This window comes from Podarcis muralis, chromosome 2 (genome assembly GCF_964188315.1).
Source record: "Podarcis muralis chromosome 2, rPodMur119.hap1.1, whole genome shotgun sequence".
Taxonomy (NCBI): domain Eukaryota; kingdom Metazoa; phylum Chordata; class Lepidosauria; order Squamata; family Lacertidae; genus Podarcis; species Podarcis muralis.
The window spans coordinates 114,996,119-115,017,695 of record NC_135656.1 but is presented as its reverse complement, the minus strand read 5'-3'; the positions used below and the strand labels follow the sequence as shown (position 1 = coordinate 115,017,695).

General features: G+C 45.6%; 2 protein-coding genes and 1 long non-coding RNA gene across 3 annotated transcripts in view; 2 read left to right on the top strand and 1 right to left on the bottom strand.

Moving 5' to 3' along the window:
- LOC114592429 (tripartite motif-containing protein 10-like) overlaps positions 1-21,577 on the top strand; it is a 647,260-nt gene that overhangs the window by 91,469 nt on the left and 534,214 nt on the right. The gene's annotated exons all lie outside the window — the stretch shown is intronic.
- The window catches only part of LOC144326614 (uncharacterized), a 94,232-nt gene that overhangs the window by 19,145 nt on the left and 53,510 nt on the right, over positions 1-21,577 (top strand). The gene's annotated exons all lie outside the window — the stretch shown is intronic.
- LOC114592365 (uncharacterized) lies at positions 10,331-17,164 on the bottom strand. The gene is made up of 3 exons (XM_077921495.1): positions 16,557-17,164; positions 14,114-14,300; positions 10,331-11,981 (listed from the first exon to the last, which is right to left on the bottom strand). Exons 1-3 carry the CDS (start codon positions 17,016-17,018, stop codon positions 10,429-10,431), a joined length of 2,202 nt encoding a protein of 733 aa, XP_077777621.1. The 5' UTR covers positions 17,019-17,164; the 3' UTR covers positions 10,331-10,428.

Here is a 21,577-nt window from a genome sequence, read left to right as displayed (position 1 = left end):
TCAGAGGAGGAAGGAGAAGTTTCTCTCCACGCTCAGCCGCTTGTCTGTTATTTGATAATTGGGGGAAGGAAAACCTTGTAGCCCCCAACCAATGGGGAGACGAGGGAGGGAACGTGTGCATGGGGAATAAAAGCTCATTCTTTGCCCCAGCTGGACTGTGCCTGCTTTGGCTCTCAGCTCTTGCAAGAATATATTGTCGTCACTGCTTCACCAGTTTTGTTCAGATTGCATTTTAAGGAGCTAGTTCAAGGGTCTTGTTATAGGAAAATCCTTGAGCTTCCCTGGATTACCAAACAAAGACACCAACCAGGAATATAGGAGCAAACAGCAGCCAGGAGGCCTGATCTTTATTTTTAAAAAACTATTGCAACAGGACTTCCACCCACCACCAGGAAGGAAGCCCAGAGCAAAGGGTGGCTCCCACTTTGATCAGTTTTACAGAGATACCTACAACACCCCTAAAATTACATCATGGATACTGTTGTGTATTGAGTCAAAGGATTTTATATCTGTATTATTATTGTCTGTATTTGCATTAGGGTAAAGTAACTGCCTTTTGGTTTCAGAGGGTACAGCTACTATTGGTTCATTTAAACTGCTGTATTTGGATCCTCTGTCTTATTGGTTTCCTCCAAAAGGCAGGACTGTGATTGCCTGATATTGTTCCCTCCAAAATGTATCCTTTCTAGCTAGTCCCCTGTCCCTATAAATGTAGCTTTCCCCTCCTCAGTCTTCAGTCTTGTTTGCTGTAATAAAGAAGTGTTACTAGAGAACTGTCTCCAGCATATTATGTCAAGAGAGCTGAAATCACAAACCCCACGTCACAACAGATACATTACAAATTACATCACAATTTTTTTTGGGGGGGGGGCGTGTCTGGCGACAGAAACCTGAGCATCAGGGCTTGCCCCCACCCTTCGACTGACCTCCACCATACACTCATCAAGTGATGCAAAAGAGATATTTACATGTCCCTGTTTCCCAGCCAAGTTAATCACACCCTTTTGTCTTGATCTGGGTTTGCTATTGTTTCTGGAATGGCTACCTGTCCCGCACTCAGGTATCAGGATGCCAGAGATTATATCACTCAGGCAGAGGGGCTGCTGAGTACATGGGCTCACACTATAGAGATTATGGCTGCCCTCACTCATGTCCCAAGCTCCTCCCTTGGCAGCCATTTCCTTCCTGAACAGAACAACGTTGGAATGGTGTAAATCCAACACTCAAGTGATTCTATATGAATTTCTGAAGTTTTCCCAGTGAGCCAGTGCATAGATACAGTGGTACCTCGGGTTACATACGCTTCAGGTTACAGACTCCCCTAACCCAGAAATAGTACCTCGGGTTAAGAACTTTGCTTCAGGATGAGAACAGAAATTGTCCTCCGGCGGTGCAGCGGCCCCATTAGCTAAAGTGGTGCTTCAGGTTAAGAACAGTTTCAGGTTAAGAACGGACTTGCGGAACGAATTAAGTACTTAACCCGAGGTACCACTGTACATTTATCAGTGAATTGTTATGTGCAGCAGAGTCCCTTTGAATAGATAGGGAAAACTGTAATGAAGTGTTTTGTGGGGACATTTGCAGAAGTGATTGTGTTGATTTTGGTAGTGTGTGTGTGTGATGTCTGCTGAAGGGGCAACACTCTCTCTCTGGCTTATTGCACATTCATTACACACAGTGTCTTTTGCAGTGGCCTGTATTCTCCTCACAGACACAGAGACACAGGAACATTGAACAGGGACTTGCAGCAGCAGCAGCTGCCGGACAGACTAACTGCCAAAGAATTCCTCCCATGCAACCCCTCCCATGAATCTTTTGGGGGGAACCATGTACTTTAAATATGTGCTGAATGTACACCACGGATGTGAAATAAATATTCTTCGTGGGAAGTACTGAGAGAAAGTGGAGGGCAATTTTAATTTGTGAGGACAGAGGGGGAGTTCTATGCTTCGTTTTCTGTCATGAAAAATAAAGCAATAAATTTAAGAAGCAACCCCTTTTTTCAGTGCTTGCTATTAAAGCAATAAAGGTGCAGGTACTCACCATGGAATTGTTACAGTAAGTGCCATACTTTGAACAGTTGGGGAATGTTGGGGATGTTTGAGTACTCGCGGAATGAAGCCCCACTTTTCCCCCAAACACCATAATTGCACAGGGGGTGGAAGACGATTGGCTCTGTCCAGTAATACCTGTATGCAGCTGTTATACTTAAAATACTGCTCCCTTTCCCTTATGGAGTATCTAAAAGCCCATATAGAGTCCTTAAGTAGGTTCTCTATCAGTAGGAGAAAATAACAGAGGCTGTTATGAGAATTATAAGGTCTAAGATATAAAATAAATGTTCATAAATGTACCAGGCAAACACATACATAAATATATATAACAGACATTTAATTCCAGCAAGCTGGTCTCTGACCATAATAATAAATTAATTATTATTATTCTTAAAAACAGAGGCCAGCCAGAGAATATTGAGAAGCAAAGCAGCTAGTAAGCATGAGCTTTATTAAACTGTTGCAACAGGGTCCCCCACTCCCCACACACAGGGAGGGAAGAGAGGAACCTAGAACAATGGTGTGCAAGCTCTTATATAGACATTTGAAAATTGCCTCCTCTGTAGCTCAAGACCACCCCCCAAAACATCATTCATATATCAAGGGGCGGTCTACAGCAGAAAACCTGTCTGCCAGGATACCTGATAATGGTCACTGATTGCCTTTACCTGGGCATCCTGGCCATTTTTTCTGATGGTTAATACTTTAGTTCCTGAATCCAGCTCACAGGCTCACCCTGTTCATACACAGATACGCTCTTAAGAAAGGATTTGTTTTCAAAACATCGCTGCACAGCCAACTCCCCAGCTCTTGCTGTAAATAGAGGGTCTTTATATGATACCTGGGGGCCCTGCAAGACAGCCGGTCAGAACAGAAAAGGGAGGGGGTTTGGAGGGGGTGTCGCCCCGAAGAGAAGCGGCTCTGGCCCAGCAGAAACCCACCCTTCCCTCCCTCTCGGCAGCCTGACCAAGAGGGCAAGTTGAGGTTGGGGGCAGTGCGCAATGTGAGGGAAGGCAAGAGGCTGCATGCGTCTCTCTCTCTGTGTGAGTGGGTATCCAAGTGGAGGGATGGTGAAGGGAGCCAGCCCAGCACCAGGATTCAGAGGTTCCTTTCGTTAGTGGAATGAGAGGGTTGCTGCCTCTGCTGCTGCTGCCGCCATCACATCACACGAAGGCAGCAAAAGCAGCAGCTGGCAGCTGTCCGGGTTTGGTTCAGCACAGCCACTGGCCTCGTTGCCTGTCTGTCTCCCTGCACAGGCAGGTGTGTGGGGGGTGTATGTGAGACCCAGAGAAGCTGGGCAGAGGGACGCTGCTTGGGGCATTTCCCGCAGGGCCACCCTTTTTAAAAATATTTTTTTATTCTTTATTTTATTTATTTTGTAAAATATATTTCACAATTACCACATTTGAATTTCGAAATGAAAAAAGATTCTTCTTTGCGGGATAACTTACCTTGCAGACAATTTTTACGCCTTAAAAGAAATTCCTCTTTTAACCACGATTTTTATAATAGTGCAGATATCCTAGCTCATTCTCTTTGTTCCAGGGGATATCCTTCTACCATTTTGGAGGGATCCAAAATTAAATCCCTCACAAAGGATCAAACATTTCTTCTCAGTCCCACTACCACCTCACATTCTCAAAACCGTGTCACAGGATCATTAGAATACACCTCTCATGCGGATAGAATCATCAGAATAATACGCAAACATTAGCATGTATTCTGGAACATACCAGGGTGTAATGAGTTTCCTCTGATAGGCCTGAGGCAGATCAAATCCATTTAAGATATGTTAGTAGATACAGACATAAATTCTGAAAAAATCATTCCTCACACAATTAGCACTTCCGGCCCCACTGGACATCATAGATGCGGTAGATGCTCATCTTGCCCATTTGCCTTACAGACGAAAGAAATTTAGGATGAGAAAACGAACTTCAGATTATTATTTGTCATTTTAGTACCTGTCAAACCACAGACGTAGTCTACCTGATTCGATGTCCTTGTAATTTATTGTGGGGGTTCGGATTGGTGAACACCAATCACGTATTCGTAATGCTAATTTGGAGGCACCTCTGGTAGAACATTTTCTCATAATCATTCAGATACAGATCTATTATTTACAGTTTTATGGGTGAATCAGAAGGCAATTAGCATCAGAAAAGATTATGAGTGATAGTTACGGCAGCAAGAAACACAATTTATTTTCATGTTTAAAACCATTTATCCAGGGGGTCTAAACTCTGAGTTAACCCTTAATTGTGTTGTTCGATTATTTTTATTTTATCTGTAACTTTACACTGCTCCTTTTATCCCAATCTCCTTGTATTTGTATTGTTACTTTGCACTGTACGTACCTTTAAACTCAAACTCCTTGTTATTAGCACCACCTGGAGTTGGCTTTATATGTTTTTCAAAAAATATTGTTAGTAGCAGTGACTATATTATTACATGAGCACTATTCCATAGGATTTGATATTTTCATTTACATACATTCATTTGAAATAAGATGGGGTATGTAATCTTTTTCATTACTGTTTGTATTCTAGTTTATAATTTTTGTAAAGTGGTATGTCATGCAGGTCATCTTTGCAGACGATGACCTGCATGACGTACCACTTTACAAAAATTTTAGTTTCAGTTTATGAAGCAATTCTATATCCTCCCACCACGCTGACGAATAATTCTACAAAACAGTAGTCAATATCCGGAATCACTGTTCAGTGTTGGACATCATATTTGCTGAATACACAAAGCTTCACAGCTTGTCTTTCATCCTACAAAGTCTGGTTCCTCACTTCATTGAAAGATTTCCAGAGACTTTGAGACTAAAGATTTCATTTTGTACTTGTTATGGGTTTGAAGGAATTCTGTAAAGCTTGTCCATTGCGTATATACATGGTCATCGTGTTGCCTAGACATTGCTGGCGTGAGCTTAGGGGCGACAGCGGCCACAGTGCTGAAAAGTCCAAATAAATGGGCAGTCGCAGATCATGAATCTGACTTTCCTCCAACTTCCAAACCAAAACGGGAGGAAAAAAGATTTCAGGCTTGAAAGTGGCATGTTAGTCAGGTTTGCTAAACCAAAACTAAGCCAAAATTTAGCTTAGTAAGTGTGAGGCAAAATACAGGGCAGTAAAACAAGGAACAGGGTGGTGAATCCAGGGCAGGGCAGGGAGGGGGGTTGGTGGACAGTTGGTTTTCTTTTTCCACCTGGTACTGAAGTGACTTCAAAACAATCCATTCCAATCTCCTGCAGCCTCACAGGATGCCCCCCCTGGAATTTGTCACACATGCATGCACGCACCCAGATACTCATGAATCTGTCAGTCTGTCTGTGCTTGGCTACCCAGAGTTTAAATGCAGGACTTTTCACATTCACACACCCTTTCAAACAAAGGTGCTTGGAGAGAATCCCCAATTTGGCGGGGGGGGGGGGGGAGAGAGATAGATCTGAAATACTGGACAAAACTATCAATACAGGACATGGCATTTTTGTATTAGGCAAAGCAGGACTTATAGGTGATAACCAGCACATTGTGTCCAGAAACAGACTATTAGGCAGATGGAGCTGTTCTAATATGGGAGTCCTATGCTGCCTATAGCCAGGCCTGGTCAGCAAAGTGTCTGCAGCTCTTTGAGCCGTTGAAGTTTCTGAGCTCTTTGTAAAGGCAGCCCCATGTAGAGTGTGTTACAGTGACCCCTACCCAATGTGGCACCAGACTGCTTTCTTTTGGGGGGGTAATTATCTGTTCTAAACGTGTGTTGTTGTTTTTTGTGTGTGTGTGTATGTATGTGTTTGCAGTTTAAATTCTCTGAATTGCTTGTTTTTTGAGAAGGGGTTCTTAGGGTCATGAAGCAATGCCTTTCAACACAGCTCCATAACATCATTGATTGTGCCCTCACCCTGCCCTATTGTGTGTGGATTTTGATCCAGACAGGGAAAGATACAGCAGAATCCACCCCTCTCTCTGTGTCGCCCTTAGGTGTGTGCTCAGCCTTCACCCCCCCCCCCCATTTCTTTATGGAGGGACAAAGGCTATGCACTTTGTATAGATGCAACTACAACCAACAACTGGCGTCTCCTGGGTGCACTGAGCTCCTCCCCCCCCCCGCCTTCTCTCCTCCAGATGTAATACAGATTCCCTCCGCATCTTGCCCCACCTTCCAGAAGTCAAATATATAATCATAATAAATTTTATTTATGCCCCGCCCTCCCCAGGAGGCTAACACCAGTAAAATTACAATAAAAACATAATAGGGGGAAAAACCCAATTCAAAATACAAGTTGAAATACAATTTAAAATGCAGCCTCATTTTAAAAGTAGCCCATAGATCAAAACCATAAGGGGAGGGAAACATAAGGGTCAGACTGAGTCCAAACCAAAGGCCAGGCGGAACAGCTCTGTCTTACAGGCCCTACGGAAAGATGCCCATCATCATCATCATCATCATCATCATCATCATCATCATCATTTATTATTTATACCCCACCCATCTGGCTGGGCTTCCCCAGCCACTCTGGGCGGCTTCCAACAAAAATCATCATCATCATTTATTATTTATACCCCACCCATCTGGCTGGGCTTCCCCAGCCACTCTGGGCGGCTTCCAACAAAATATTAAAATACCGTAATACATCAAACATTAAAAGCTTCCCTAAACAGGGCTGCCTTCAGATGTCTTCTAAAAGTCTGGTAGTTGTTGCTCTCTTTGACAGCTGGTGGGAGGGCGTTCCACAGGGAAGGCGCCACTACCAAGAAGGCCCTCTGTCTGGTTCCCTGTAAACTTGGCTTCTCGCAGTGAGGGAACCGCCAGAAGGCCCTCAGCGCTGGACCTCAGTGTCTGGGTAGAACGAAGGGGGTGGAGACACTTTTTCAGGGCCCTTGTCCCTTGTGACAGAGCGTTCCACCAAGTCAGGGCCAGTACGGAAAAGGCCCTGGCCCTAGTTCAGACCAATCTAACCACCTTGTGACTTGGGACCTCCAAGGTGTTGTCATCTGTGGACCTTAAAGTCTTCCATGGGGCATACCAGGAGAGGCGGTCCCCTAGGTACGTGGGTCCTAGGCCGCATAGGGCTTTATAGCTCAAAACCAGCACCTTAAACCTGACCCTGTACTCCACCAGGAACTAGTGCTGTTGGTAAAGCACTGGATGAAACTGAAAAACAGTTTCTATCCAAATGCGATTTTGGTTTTAAACGCAGTGTAAGGTAGTCTCTATGTGAGTATATTGTATTTAATTATGGGAATCAGTGTTGGTTTTGGAATGTCTGATGTAGATTTTTTCAATTTGGTTGTTCTGTATGGGACAATGACAATAAAGATTATCGTATCGTATCGTATTGTATTGATGAATGTGATCCCATGGCAAGGACCCCGTAAGGGGCCTCGCCATGGCATTCTGCAGCTGCTGGAGTTTCTGGGTCTGATTGTTTGTTTAGGACATCATTATATTGTATGAAATGCCGCCTGTTTCTTTGAAGGGTAGACTCTTTTCATCAGCAGTGATAAATATGACATTAAGTGGTTAATTGTAATGGTTATGTGGGGTTGCTCGTGCGTAAGTTGCCGCCACTCCTGGCTAGGTGGCCTGGTTAAACCTTTCCTGGCTGGACAGCCCTTCACTTTGTGGCTGTTCAGTTGCTAGCAGAATCCGTCTGTGGGCGTTTCTTGAACCTCTTCCAGCAAAGAAGCTCTTTGACGCCAAGTCACCGCCTACTTTCACTGCGCGGAAGTCTTCTGCGCAGGGTGGGTTTGGGCAGCAGAGGACCTGTGCTCTCCTCGCTGGTCTCCTGCGAAGAGTCCTGGAGCCTCCTCTCCGCTTCCCCCATCGGCCCCCCTCTATTTCTGGTGTAGCGCTGATTATCTTCCCCAGCCGGAGACCTGCCTCTCTCCTTGCTTGGCCCCTCTCCAGCATCGCTGTGGAGCCTCGCCTCCTCCACTAGTTGCGATGGCAGTTCCCTGACATTAATGATTAACAGCTTCAATGCTGTCAACATGAACTCTGTCTGAGGTTTCAGAAATACCCATTTCCTTCAAGAAAGATGCAGGAAATACTTTCCTTTTTGATTCTGGGCACTTGACTTCTCCCATCCTGCTACCATCATGGCAGACATTTGGGGGTGAGATTCAGAGCCCCCTCAGCAGCAACAGATGGAGCCCCCACAAACATTTGTCACATTTTGAAGGTTTTTTTTAATTAAAAACAAACAGAAGGCTTTTCCTTAGCCTCTCATAGCCCTGACATTAGCTCTTGAAAAAGAGAGGGTTGCCAAACATCATGGCCCCCAAGAATGAAAACAAACACTTCCAAATTCTTTTTTGCACACCCAGAGACAGGGATCAGCAACCTTTTAAAGTCGAGGGCCGGATCACTGTCCTCAAACCTTGTGGCAGGACGGAGTATGCGAGCGCATACGCACTCTCTCATTACTACACGATCCAAAGATTGCATCAAAAAACAATAATAAAGTTCTGAAGGTCTCAGTTCTGCGCCGTAGCATATCTGTTCCGTTCTGAGACACCCTCCCAGGGTTCTGGGGTGTGCGAAGCCTTGATTCCCTGTTTTTAACTCCGCTACCGAATGCAGCGAGCGGTTCCTTCTGCAAGACGCGTGTTCTCCGCTCTCCCGTCCTGGAGGGGGAAGACGGTTTCGGTAGCAGAGTTAAAAACAGAGGAACAAGGCTTCATACACCCCAGAACCCTGGGAGGGTGTCTCAGAACGGAACTACTGGCTGCGGCGGCAGGAGCAGTGAGCCAGTTGAGGGCTGGAGAGGGGCTGCCTTAAATGGCGGCCGTCGAGCAACCACGCTGGCACAAACAAAGCCCAGGCCCTTTCCTCTCGGCTCTAGGAGGAGGGAGGGAGGAGGAAAGAACTCTGCAACCAATCAGAGGGAAACAATGCTGCCTGCACCAATCAAAGTCTAGCCCCCTTCCTCCACAGGGCGGGCAGAAGCCAGGAGAAGGGAAGGAGGTGTGCCGCCATCAGGGAAAGAAAAAAGTGGTGCAGCCTGAACTATATGAATCAGAACCATGAGGCAATTTCTGGACCATCCGCGGGCTGGATCCAGAACCCATTTGGGCCGGAACCAGCCCGTGCGCCTTAGGTTGCGGACCTCTGTCCAGGGACTTGACAGCCATCTTCACTTCACTCCTCAGTTCCTTTCACTAATCTCCCCTAGCCCTAATTCTTTCACACATTCCTTTAAAACATTTCTCTGAACTAAGAAACACAAAAAACCACACCCTCGCTGGTCACCTTCCACAGGTCAAAAGCCAATGCAGAAAATATTTAATAAAAACAGCTCCAAGCAGGTACACAAGAGCACAGAAAAAAGGAGATGAGTTTTAAAAGCAATCCCAAATGAACATTTAACACAGAGACCTTTTCATTCACCTGGAAAATGCTATCAGTAAAAAGCTCTTCAATAGATTATGCAAAGTTCAAGTAATGAGCGCCTGAAATGCTGATCTACAAGACAAGGGCAACCCATCATTTGGGCAGTGAAAGGCAGACCTAAAAACTCAACACACACCTTGAGCATTCCAGATTCACACTCTCTCCCTGTTTATCTAGCAAAAAGTTGCAACTTACTTTTAGTATATGTGACCTTCATTACTTTAATACATATATATGTGTATACAAATTTAAGTACAAACACTAAAACATCATTCCATGCATTTACAACTGATTTCCCCCTTTATGAGTTTCTTGATGTAAGTAGTGAACCCTGAGTTGAAAACTCTATACATTTATATCATTTTCCCCATGTGAATTTACTAATGAATATTAAGGTCTCCACTCCCTCTGAAACCCTTTCCACAGTCAATACACCTGTAGTTTTCATTGTGTATGAGTTAGCTGATGTCTTCTAAGGCGTCCATTTTTACTGAAGATCATTCCACACTCCATACATTTAAATGGCTTCTCCCCTGTGTGACTTCGTTGATGTATTCTAATATATCCGCTTCGACTGAAGCTCTTTTCACAATCCACACATTCAAATGGTTTCTCCCCTGTGTGAGTTCGTTGATGTATTCTAAGTTTCCCACTTTCACTGAAGCTTTTTCCACATTCAATACATTTAAAGGGTTTCTCCCCTGTGTGAGTTCGTTGATGTATTCTAAGTGTTCCATTCCTACTGAAGCTTTTTCCACATTCAATACATTCAAATGGTTTCTCCCCTGTGTGAGTTCGTTGATGTATTCTAAGTTTCCCACTTTCACTGAAGCTTTTTCCACATTCAATACATTTAAAGGGTTTCTCCCCGTGTGAGTTCGCTGATGTATTCTAAGTGTTCCGTTTTGACTGAAACACTTTCCACATTCAATACATTCAAATGGTTTTTCCTCTGTGTGAGTTCGCTGATGTATTATAAGGTGTCCATATTGACTGAAGCTCTTTCTACATTCAATACATTTAAATGGTTTATCTGTATGTATCTGTTGATGTCTTCTAAGTCAGTGTTTCCCAACCTTGTGCCTCCAGATGTTTTTGGCCTACAACTCCCATCATCCCTGACTAGCAAGACCAGTGGCAAGGGATGATGGGAATTGTAGGCCAAAAACAGCTGGAGGCACAAGCTTGGGAAACACTGTTCTAAGTGTTCCACTACGACTGAAGCTCTTTCCACATTCAATACATTTAAATGGTTTCTCCCCCGTGTGAGTTCGTTGGTGTCTTCTAAGAGGTCCACTTTCACTGAAGCTCTTTCCACATTCAGTACATTCAAATGGTTTCTCCCCCATATGAGTTCGTTGATGTATTCTAAGATATCCACTTTGACTGAAGCTCTTACTGCACTCCATACATTTAAATAGTTTCTCCCCCGTGTGAGTTCGTTGATGTATTCTAAGATATCCGCTTTGACTGAAGCTTTTTCCACATTCAATACATTCAAATGGTTTCTCCCCTGTATGAGTTTGTTGATGTATTCTAAGATATCCGCTTTGACTGAAGCTTTTTCCACAATCCACACATTCAAATGGTTTCTCCCCGGTGTGAGTCTGTTGATGTAATCTAAGTGCCCTACTTCGACTGAAGCTCTTATCGCACTCCCTACATTCAAATGGTTTCTCCCCCGTGTGAGTTCGTTGGTGTATTCTAAGTGCTTCTTCTTTACTGAAGCTCTTTCTACATTCAATACATTTAAATGGTTTCTCCGTGTGAATTCAAATGGTTTCTCCCCCATATGAGTTCGTTGATGTATTCTAAGATATCCACTTTGACTGAAGCTCTTACTGCACTCCATACATTTAAATAGTTTCTCCCCCGTGTGAGTTCGTTGATGTATTCTAAGATATCCGCTTTGACTGAAGCTTTTTCCACAATCCACACATTCAAATGGTTTCTCCCCGGTGTGAGTCTGTTGATGTAATCTAAGTGCCCTACTTCGACTGAAGCTCTTATCGCACTCCCTACATTCAAATGGTTTCTCCCCCGTGTGAGTTCGTTGGTGTATTCTAAGTGCTTCTTCTTTACTGAAGCTCTTTCTACATTCAATACATTTAAATGGTTTCTCCGTGTGAATTCGTTGATGTTTTCTAAGTCTATCACTTCGACTGAAGCTCTTTCCACAATCCATGCATTTAAATGGTTTCTCCCCCGTGTGAGTTCGTTCATGTCTTCTAAGTGCCCCACTTCGACTGTAGCTCTTTCCACATTCCATACATTCAAATGGTTTCTTCCTTGTGTGAGTTCGTTGATGTATTCTAAGTGCTTGACTATGACTAAAGTTCATTCCACACTTCATACATTCATATAGTTTCTCTCCTTTGTGAGTTTGTTGATGTATCCTCAGACTTCCACTGTGATAAAAGCATATCCCACATTCCATACATTTAAACTGTTTCTTTGTTCTTCCCAATGAATTCACAGGTGGCTCCATAGAATTCTGACTTTCATCTTCCTCACCTGTTTGGGAGTCTGGGAGGAAAGAGAATCCTGTTAGACTTTCAAGAAAGACAAAAAGGGAACTGAACACCTGTCAATCCCAATCTGCACCATCTCTCATTGTAACATCCTCATTCTCCACTGTCCTCTCTAGGTTCCATATTTTTTGAAAAGCAGATGAGATAATGGCAGGAGCAACACATGATCACTCCATTGACACTTAATAAAGCACCATCGTTTTATAATACATATCTATGGTGGAACTGGCTTATTAGACACATCTATTTTTTCTTTCTGAAGTGAAGAAATGATCTCAGGCTCAAGTAACAGTGTTTCCATTGTGAAATAAGTAAAACTTAAGTGCTACATGTAACTGTAAAAATATTGCAATATAATGGAACCTAAGAAGAGCCTGCTGGATCAGGCAAAGGCCCACCTAGTCCAGCATCCTCTTCTCACAGAGGCCAACCAGATGCCTGTGGGAAACCAGCAAGCAGGATTGGAGCACAAGAGTCTTCTCTGCCTTCCTGTGCTTTCCAGAAACTAGTACAGTGGTGCCCCGCAAGACGAACGCCTCGCAAGACGGAAAACCCGCTAGACGAAAGGGTTTTCCGTTTTGGAGACGCTTCGCAAAACGAATTTCCCTATGGGCTTCCTTCGCAAGACGAAAGCCCATAGGGAAATCTCCGGGACAGCGGGGAAGCGCAGCGCGTCTTCCCCACTGTCCTCGGACCTCCCCCGAAGCCTGGCGGGGGGGGGGGGGACGGAGAGGTTTTTTAAAAACCCCGGGACAGCGGAGGACTTCTCCGCTGTCCGGGGCGATTTTAAAATGCTCGCTGCCGCCCGCCAGCATTTTAAAATCACCCCGGACAGTGGAGAAGTCCCCCGCTGTCCCGAGGTTTTTTAAAATGCTGGCGTCTTACCCGCTGTCCCCGGAGATTGCGGGGCAGGCAACGGGGAGAAGCAATCTTCTCCCCGCTGCCCATTGCTTTAAAACAGGTCCGGGGACAGAGGGGAAGGCGCGCGGCGCTTCCCCTCTGTCCCTGACAGTCTCCTTAGGAACGCATTGATTGATTTTCAATGTATTCCTATGGGAAACCGTGCTTCGCAAGACGAAAAACTCGCAAGACGACAAAACTTGCGGAACGAATTAATTTCGTCTTGCGAGGCACCACTGTATTAAGAAGCGTTATTGTCTAGGACCGCGAGGGCAGAGCAGAGACGTCAGTCTTATCCTTTTTTTCAAGCTATGCAAGTTGCTGGCCGTCACTGTCTCCTGTAAGATAGATTCCATAAATGAACTACGCTTCTGTTTATTCATCTTTTGCAGCCCTTAAAGGCTGTTAAATGTATTATTGCCTAAGCTTCTGTGGGCTGCAGTCTGACAAAGTGGAATTTTGAGCAGGATACGTGGTGCCACTATAAACTTCTGATTCTCTTTGTTGGCTTTGTGTACTTATTTTGAAATTTGTACCAAGGCTGTACCATAGTATCTCCATGTAAGCTTAGGGACGGACAAAATTACAGGGTGGTATAAATTATTATCCCACTCACTCTAACACACAATCCCAGTCTGTAAGATTGGCAAGTTTGCACAATTTGCTTCTTCTTCTTCTATGGCGATCATTAGTAACCGAGTAAATAATACTGGCCACTGTTGGTCTTCATATGTCCAATCCCAAGTGTAGAGCCTCCAGCCACAGGAATTGTGTATCATGATAATGGGTCCTTTGTCCCCTAAGCCCACCAAACTGGGGAGGTGCTTACATTTATTGTATTTTGATGCTGATGGAATGTATCTCTCTGACCCTGTCTACAACAAATAAAAGTAACAGAAACAATTTAAATACATTAATTATAACTAATTATGGGAAGCATTTCCATCCCCCTTCACCGATTTTTCAGGATTGGTGTGCAACATCATTATTATCAATTATTCCCACCGTGGAAATAACACCTAAGATTTCAAAGCCTGGCGGAAGAAAATCTGCCCCCACTACTTTAGGAAAAGGATTCAAGAAACAAAGAGCTGCTTTGGAGAAGGCCTCACTCTTTCCTTCTTAATGTCAGGAACTTCCTTCCATTTGTCTCCTCTCCATCTTTTCCTCTTTCTCCCTCCACCATCCATCTATCCCTGTCCCCATCTCCTCTCCCCTGGAACTCACCAGATTTCTCCAACGGTCCTGGGAGGGAATGCTCAGAGGTTGTGGGGAGGGATGCGGGAGACAGCCTGACCAGGTCAACCGTCCATCTTCCTCCTTCCATCCTGGCCAGGCTTGCAGGTTCAGTCTCAGCTAGGTTTGCAGGTTCAGCTTCCTGAGGAGCACAGAATCCAGAGCAAGTTGCAGCTTCCTGGGAGGGGGGAAGAAGAAGAAGCCAAGGGAGTCTGAGAGCCCCTGCAGGGATTCTCCTGCCCAAGACATTCCGCTGCCCCTGAAGAAGCCCCAACTGGGCACCCCCTTCCCAAGAGCCCCCACGCATTTTCAAACACCTTTGGCAATTCCTTTCACCTGCTTGTCCCATCTCCCTTCCTAAGGCTGGCATGGTATGCACATTAGTGGCCTGAGAGGAGATCCCTTGGAACTTAAGAGTTAATCTGCAAAGGACTGCTCTGAATACATGGGTGGCCCTTGCATGGAGAAGAAGGAAGCCCCTTGCTTGCATCTGAACCCCCTGGGAGAGGCGGTGGATCCACCCACTGCTCCCTCTGCCCTCCTGCCCTGCAAACACCCTTTGCTCTTGTTCCTCAGGGGAGAGAGGCGGCTGAGGGAAAGAGCCTTCAAACCCATCCGTTTCCTCCTCTGCTCCCTCTCCTGTCCTTTTGGGAAACAGGAGCTTTGGTCAGGAGTAAACAACTTAGATGGCAAGTTTGCAAGATAAGCACTTTGGAGCACTGCTTGCTCCTACTATGTGTGTGTCTGTGTGTGTTTGGACGTAGAGGACGACATACATGTTTACACCACGTGATTACTTAAAGAGGGCAATTCTTTAAAACCGAAGGCCATTTCTACAAAATGGAAGACTTCCAAGGCAGCCTTTTACAAGGAAATTTTTGATGGTTTTTATTTTTTTGGAAGCTACCTAGATGGGCTGAGGCAACCCAGTCAGATAGGGAGGATGCAAGTAGTAGTAGTAATAATAATAATAATAATAATAATAATAATAATAATAATAGATTCCCAAACCTGTCCTGGGACACGAGTGGCGCTGTGAGTTAAACCACAGAGCCTAGGACTTGCCGATCAGAAGGCTGGCAGTTCAAATCCCCGCGACGGGGTGAGCTCCCATTGCTCGGTCCCTGCTCCTGCCAACCTAGCAGTTCGAAAGCACGTCAAAGTGCAAGTAGATAAATAGGCGTGAAGGTAAACGGCGTTTCCGTGCGCTGCTCTGCTTTGCAAGAAGCGGCTTAGTCATGCTGGCCACATGACCTGGAAGGGGTACGCCGGCACCCTCGGCCAGTAAAGCGAGATGAGTGCCACAACCCCAGAGTCGGTCACGACTAGACCTAATGATCAGGGGTCCCTTTACCTTTTTAAGCCTGTCCTGCTAGGCATGCTACGCATGCTGTCCCCTTCGAATGCAACAGGACTTCCTATTTTTACTACTATCAGTGGAATCAGTCAAACCACAAAGCCACTGATCAGCCAGAGTTTCCTGTTTTCACCAAGCACAGTTTGAAGTTAGCTTAATATCCCAGTTTATTCCAAAGCTGGCAGCTGTAGTTTCCTGGTTTGGGCAAAATGGAAAGTTTGTTAGTTATGGCTCATAAGAGACTGCCTGGTTTCATCACAGTTCACCCTCAGGGCCGGCCCAATCATGAGGTAACTGGGACAATTAGGTCAGGAGGCAGATGCAGGAAGATATGGGACCAGCACGTTCCCAGCTCCCGTTTGTTAGCCTCGCTGCCAGTGCAGGACCACAGCTGGTAAATTTGTGCAACTACCCATGCGGAGTCCTTCTCTTTTCCCCTCTCTCACTAAAGGTTGGGTGGGTGTCCTTCCTGGAGTGATGCATTCTGGTTGTGGGGTTCAGGAGACTGTGGTGGTGGGGGCTAGAGTTTTTAGTTTTAAACTTGGGTCAACTTAGGTTTTAGCATAACTTTGCTGCAGCAATGCATTAAAAACTGTTCCTATTTTTAACCCAGCTTTTCAGGCTGTGATTCAGTCATCTGAACCTGGCCATTATCTTTATAAATCTTGCAACAACCTTGCAAGGTAGGCCAGTCTTATTTATTCTATTTGAACTGCACATGGTAGTGCTGAGGCTGCAAGACGTGCCAAGATTTCTACCCCAGTGGGGAAATGCAGGAAATTTAAAGGAGGAAAAAGGGGGGGGGTGGAAGGACCCCTCTTCTGACATAGCTTCTGCTCTGATGAAATTCAGAGTCCCCTGTGGTTGCTTTATTAAAATAACAACATCAGGAGATATGATCGCAAACCTCCCATGTGTAAGAAAGTTTGGTCTAGCAAGCCTTTTTAAAGTGGATTAGAGTGGAAGTGCAGGGAGGAGGAATATTCACCACCATAGCTAAACAGAACCTCCATGTCGAGAGGCACTGGACCTGTGACCTCCAGGTCCTGGAAACCCAGGTGAGAGGAGGGCACTTACCATTCCCAGAAGCCCCTCAGTGTCTGGGAGCAGGGTCTGGTCTGTCCCCCCTGCTCTCCCACTGGGCCACCGACTGGCATCTGCAGCTCCCCTGAAGGAGAGGACACCATCCCCGGATTGGGGAGGACAGGGAGCCTGTGGGGTTTCCCACCCTGAACGAGGGGGCTGCATCGTCTTCAGGAAATCCTGCTTCTGGGCCTCCCAGTGCTGCTGCGGCTGCCCCTCCTCTTGCTCCTGCTTAATCTGACATAAATCTGCCCGAGGCAGAAGATCCCTGATGGTCCCAACTTGGCCGGCAGGAGGTTTCTTTCCTTTGCACTCCAGTCTCTCCCTCTCCCTGGGTCCCTGCTCTTCAATTTTTACATCACCCTCCTGGAAAAGAAATAAACACAAAGTAAAATAAAACTCAAGAATAAAAACAAAAGCACAATTTTTAACCATTTGCCAGTTTTTGAAATACATTATTACTCTTTCTATTTCTAATGTTCAGGCTATGAATGACAATCATTATGTCACCCAAACGGCTCCACCCAGGGAGGAGGGGAAGTTATCCAAAGACTGGGGGAAACATCAAGGTTTATGGAAGTACAGTGGTGCCTCGCAAGACGAAATTAATTCGTTGCGCAAGTTTTGTCGTCTTGCGAGTTTTGTCGTCTTGCGAAGCACGGTTTTCCATAGGAATGCATTGAAAATCAATTAATGCGTTCCTATGGAAACCGACTTCAGACCAGGTCCGGGGACAGTCTGTCCCCCGACCTCTTCTGAAGGCTGGGGGGGGGGACAAGGGCTTTTCTTCCCACCCCCAGCATTTTAAAAAACCCCGGGACAGCGGGGGACTTCTCCGCTGTCCGGGGCGATCTTAAAATGCTGGCGGGCGGGAGCGAAGCCTCCGCTGCCGCCCACCAGCATTTTAAAAAGCCCCGGGACAGCGGGGGACTTCTCCGCTGTCCCAGGGCGATTTAAAAGCCCCCGGGAAGGCAGGCAAGGGGGACAAAGACTTTTGCCCCCCGCCAGCCTTCAGAAGAGGTCCAGGACCTCTTCTGAAGGCGGGCGGGGGGCGAAAGTCTATGCTCCCCCCGCCTGCCTTCAAAAGCCGTCTGGGACAGCGGAGAAACACGCTGCGTTTCTCCGCTCTCCCGGGACCTCTTCTGAAGGCAGACCTCTTCTGAAGGCGGGCGGGAGGGAAGGACCTCTTCTGAAGGCGGGCGGGAGGCGAAAGTCTATGCTCCCTCCGCCTGCCTTCAAAAGCCGTCGGGGACAGCGGAGAAACACGCTGCATTTCTCCGCTCTCCCGGGAAGGCAGGCAGGGGGGAGCAAAGACTTTCGCCCCCCGCCGGCCTTCAGAAGAGGTCCAGGACCTCTTCTGAAGGCGGGCGGGGGGCGAAAGTCTATGCTCCCCCCGCCTGCCTTCAAAAGCCGTCCGGGACAGCGGAGAAACGCGCTGCGTTTCTCCGCTCTCCCGGGAAGGCAGGCAGGGGGGAGCCCTGGTTGCCTCTGCGCAGATCTCAAATAAATCCTTTTCTCTGTGGAACCACACCCTGGTGTTTCTTGTCTCCTTCGATCCCTTGGCAGCGGCACAGGAAATGGAATAATGTTACAGCACTTGGAGGGTTTCTCTTTCCCTGCTTTTTCATTCACTGCCTCTGGTCTCCTGCATCAATTTAGCAGAGGAGGGGAGCGATTTTGGCTTTAATACTTCTCCACTCCCCACGCCACCCCCAATATAACCAAAAGCACAATATAACCCAAAACACACACACCATTTGGGAGTGAGGACCAAAAAAATAAAATCGTTTTATATATTTTATTACTTATTTTTGCATTTCAATCTACTGTATCTATACATTTTATTGTTTATAGCCAATGGCCACCACAATACAATATGAGCACAAATCACACAGCTGCAAAACAAAAGACATTGCATGCACCAGACCAGGATAAATCTATAGCGTCCAAAATTTATTCTCACATTTGTTTCAATGGGAAGGATATAGGGCAGCAGAGTCCAGGTGGTGAGGTCCAGATTAGAGTTTCTATCATCCTTGACTGTCTGCCCTGCTGGCTGAAGCTGATGGGAACTTGACAACAACATTTGGGGACACCTCAATGACTATTCTGTGATATACAGAATCTACAAAGGATTAAGGCACTGATCCAGAAGAGAATGAACTGAGAAGAGGCCCCGCTGAATTATCTGAAGTGAAACAGAGGAAGATCATTACATTATCATCATCATAATTTATTATTTATACCCCACCCATCTGGCTGAGTTTCCCCAGCCACTCTGGGCGGATCCCAATCAAGAGTTAAAAACAGTACAGCATTAAATATCAAAAACTTCCCTAAACAGGGCTGCCTTCAGATGTCTTTTAGGATAGGATAGCTGCTTATTTCCTTCACATCTGAAGGGAGGGTGTTGGCTTCCGAACTATAAGCTACTCTGTTTGGATATCATAAAAATTCACAGACAGACAGACTTTAATGTTGTATACAGTGTAAGGTTGGGGAATTGAGAGGTGGGGAGAGCAAGCGGGGGGAGGGGTAGTACACTTTCATTATTTTACAAAGTTCATATGCAAGATGTTTGTGTCAGTGTGACATGGGTAGCTTCTCTTCCTTTTCAGCCAGATGGGCGGGGTATAAATAATAAATTATTATTATATTATTATTATTAGTTTTCATTGGCAGTGAGAAAGATCGGGGGCCCCAGGGCATAGTTGGTTGCCTTCAGTTGACTGCAGTAAAGGTGGTGGAGGCTGAACCAGTTTGAGGAAGAGATTGTTGTAATTCTTGGTTTGGTCCTTCAAGTAAAGGTAAAGGGACCCCTGACCATTAGACCCAGTTGTAGACAACTCTGGGGTTGTGGCGCTCATCTCGCTTTACTGGCCGAGGGAGCAGGCGTACAGCTTCCGGGTCATGTGGCCAGCATGACTAAGCTACTTCTGGTGAACCAGAGCAGCGCACAGAAACGCCGTTTACCTACTTGCACTTTGATGTTCTTTCGAACTGCTAGGTTGGCAGGAGCAGGGACCGAGCAACGGGAGCTCACCCCGTCGCGGGGATTCAGACCACCGACCTTCTGATCGGCAAGCCGTAGGCTCTGTGGTTTAACAACCAGCACCACCCGCGTCCCTTCAAGTACTTGTTGAAGTACTTGTTGAAGTACCCTTCAAGTACTTGCTGTTAAAGTTGTTCCGTGGAACTCCTGATCTGGACCTTGTGTGGAAATGAATTCTCTCCATCACAAAAATAAGTTTTGAAGCTTTACCGCAGAACAGTCTTAAACAGTCTAACAATAAGATAAGCATGATAAGGTAGCACATTGCAAACAATGTTCAGTCCTTTATGTAATTCAGTCAGCTTTCCTATCCCTGGTCCCAGAGGGAGATCCTAAGCTTCTTCAACATTGCATGACTTATTTGCAACTGCTGCTTCTGCTTCTCCAACCATCTCCAGCAAGAACACACTGGCTTCTCAAGTTTAAGCTTCCTTCCGTGAGAGCTCTGCAGCTTATGCCTCCAGCGATGAGTTATGAGGAAAGATCCAGCCTCCTCTGATGCTTCTGTCAGAGTGGAACCTCTTGCCTAAGTCTAAGAGAAACTTCCCTTTATAGTATTTTTATTGCAATGCATTCAAGCACAGCATTATATATACATTAAACTTATAACACTTGTTCCCTTCCAAGTAACAATGACACTTACAAGCAGGTTGTCACTTTCTTTTTCTATGTTTGCTTCGTATGCCCCAATGTTCTCTCTCTTTCCCCTCAAATGCTCCAGGCGACCACAGATGAGTGTCTAAAGAGAAACCAAAAGCTCAGAGTTTGGGGGTGGGGTGAAGCCTTGAACATCAGGTTGCCTCCTAGTGCCTGGGGGGCCAGCTATTAGATTTCTATTTGGTAAGTGTTGTAGGAGTTTTAAGGTTTTTTAGCTGTATATTTAAAAAAGAAGGCTCTTGTTAGATGTTTCATTATTTTGTTATTCTGACATTGCATTGCACAGGAGCACCTTTGCACAGCTGTTTGAATTTTTTTATGAAAAAAGAATAAGAATGCATTCTAAAGGGTTTCTTTAGAAGCAGAACAAGTATTTTATTTTTAATAACATAGGATATGATGCCCAATTCTGAGTGCTCATCCTGGCTTTAAGATTAGCAGCCACAAAACCCTCACAAAAAGCTATGAAATGATTTTGATAGCAAGATTCAAGGTAAATTCCTGCCTTGTATTCCTGGGCTGCCTCTTCCTTGAGAACCAAAATTTTAAAAGATGATGCTGTTAAGGTGCTACACTCAATATGCCAGCAACTCTGGAAAACTCAGCAGTGGCCAGAGGACTGGAGAAGGTCAGTCTACATCCCAATCCCAAAGAAGGGCAGTGCCAAAGAATGTTCCAACTACCGCACAATTGCGCTCATTTCACACGCTAGCAAGGTTATGCTTAAAATTCTACAAGGCAGGCTTAAGCAGTATGTGGACTGAGAACTCCCAGAAGTTCAAGCTGGATTTCGAAGGGGCAGAGGAACCAGAGACCAAATTGCAAACATGCTGGATTATGGAGAAAGCTAGGGAGTTCCATAAAAACATCTACTTCTGTTTCACTGACTACATAAAAGCCTTTGACTGTGTCGACTACAGCAAACTATGGCAAGTTCTTAAAGAAATGGGAGTGCCTGATCACCTCATCTGTCTCCCGAGTGTTATGGAAAAATCTAGGTGTGAGGCTGTTCAGTCAAACCAGCTCGTTGGGAAGAGCCCGCAGGTCCCTTGCAGAATAAAGGAAGGAGTCCAGTCACCAACTGGAGCAAATAGCTGTAGACCAAAGTTTATTGCGCAACAGGTTCAAAGAGGAATTTTGGACCCCAAGCATGGGGTGACAAAGACTTTTAAAACTTTCCCACCATATCCCAGAGTACAGTTCGTAGAGCATCATTGCTATATGATTGTTACATCACTGACATGTCGCAATAGCGGAGGGGTAGACAGGGGTTACACTAGTCTAACCTTGGCAAACATGTCCAGAC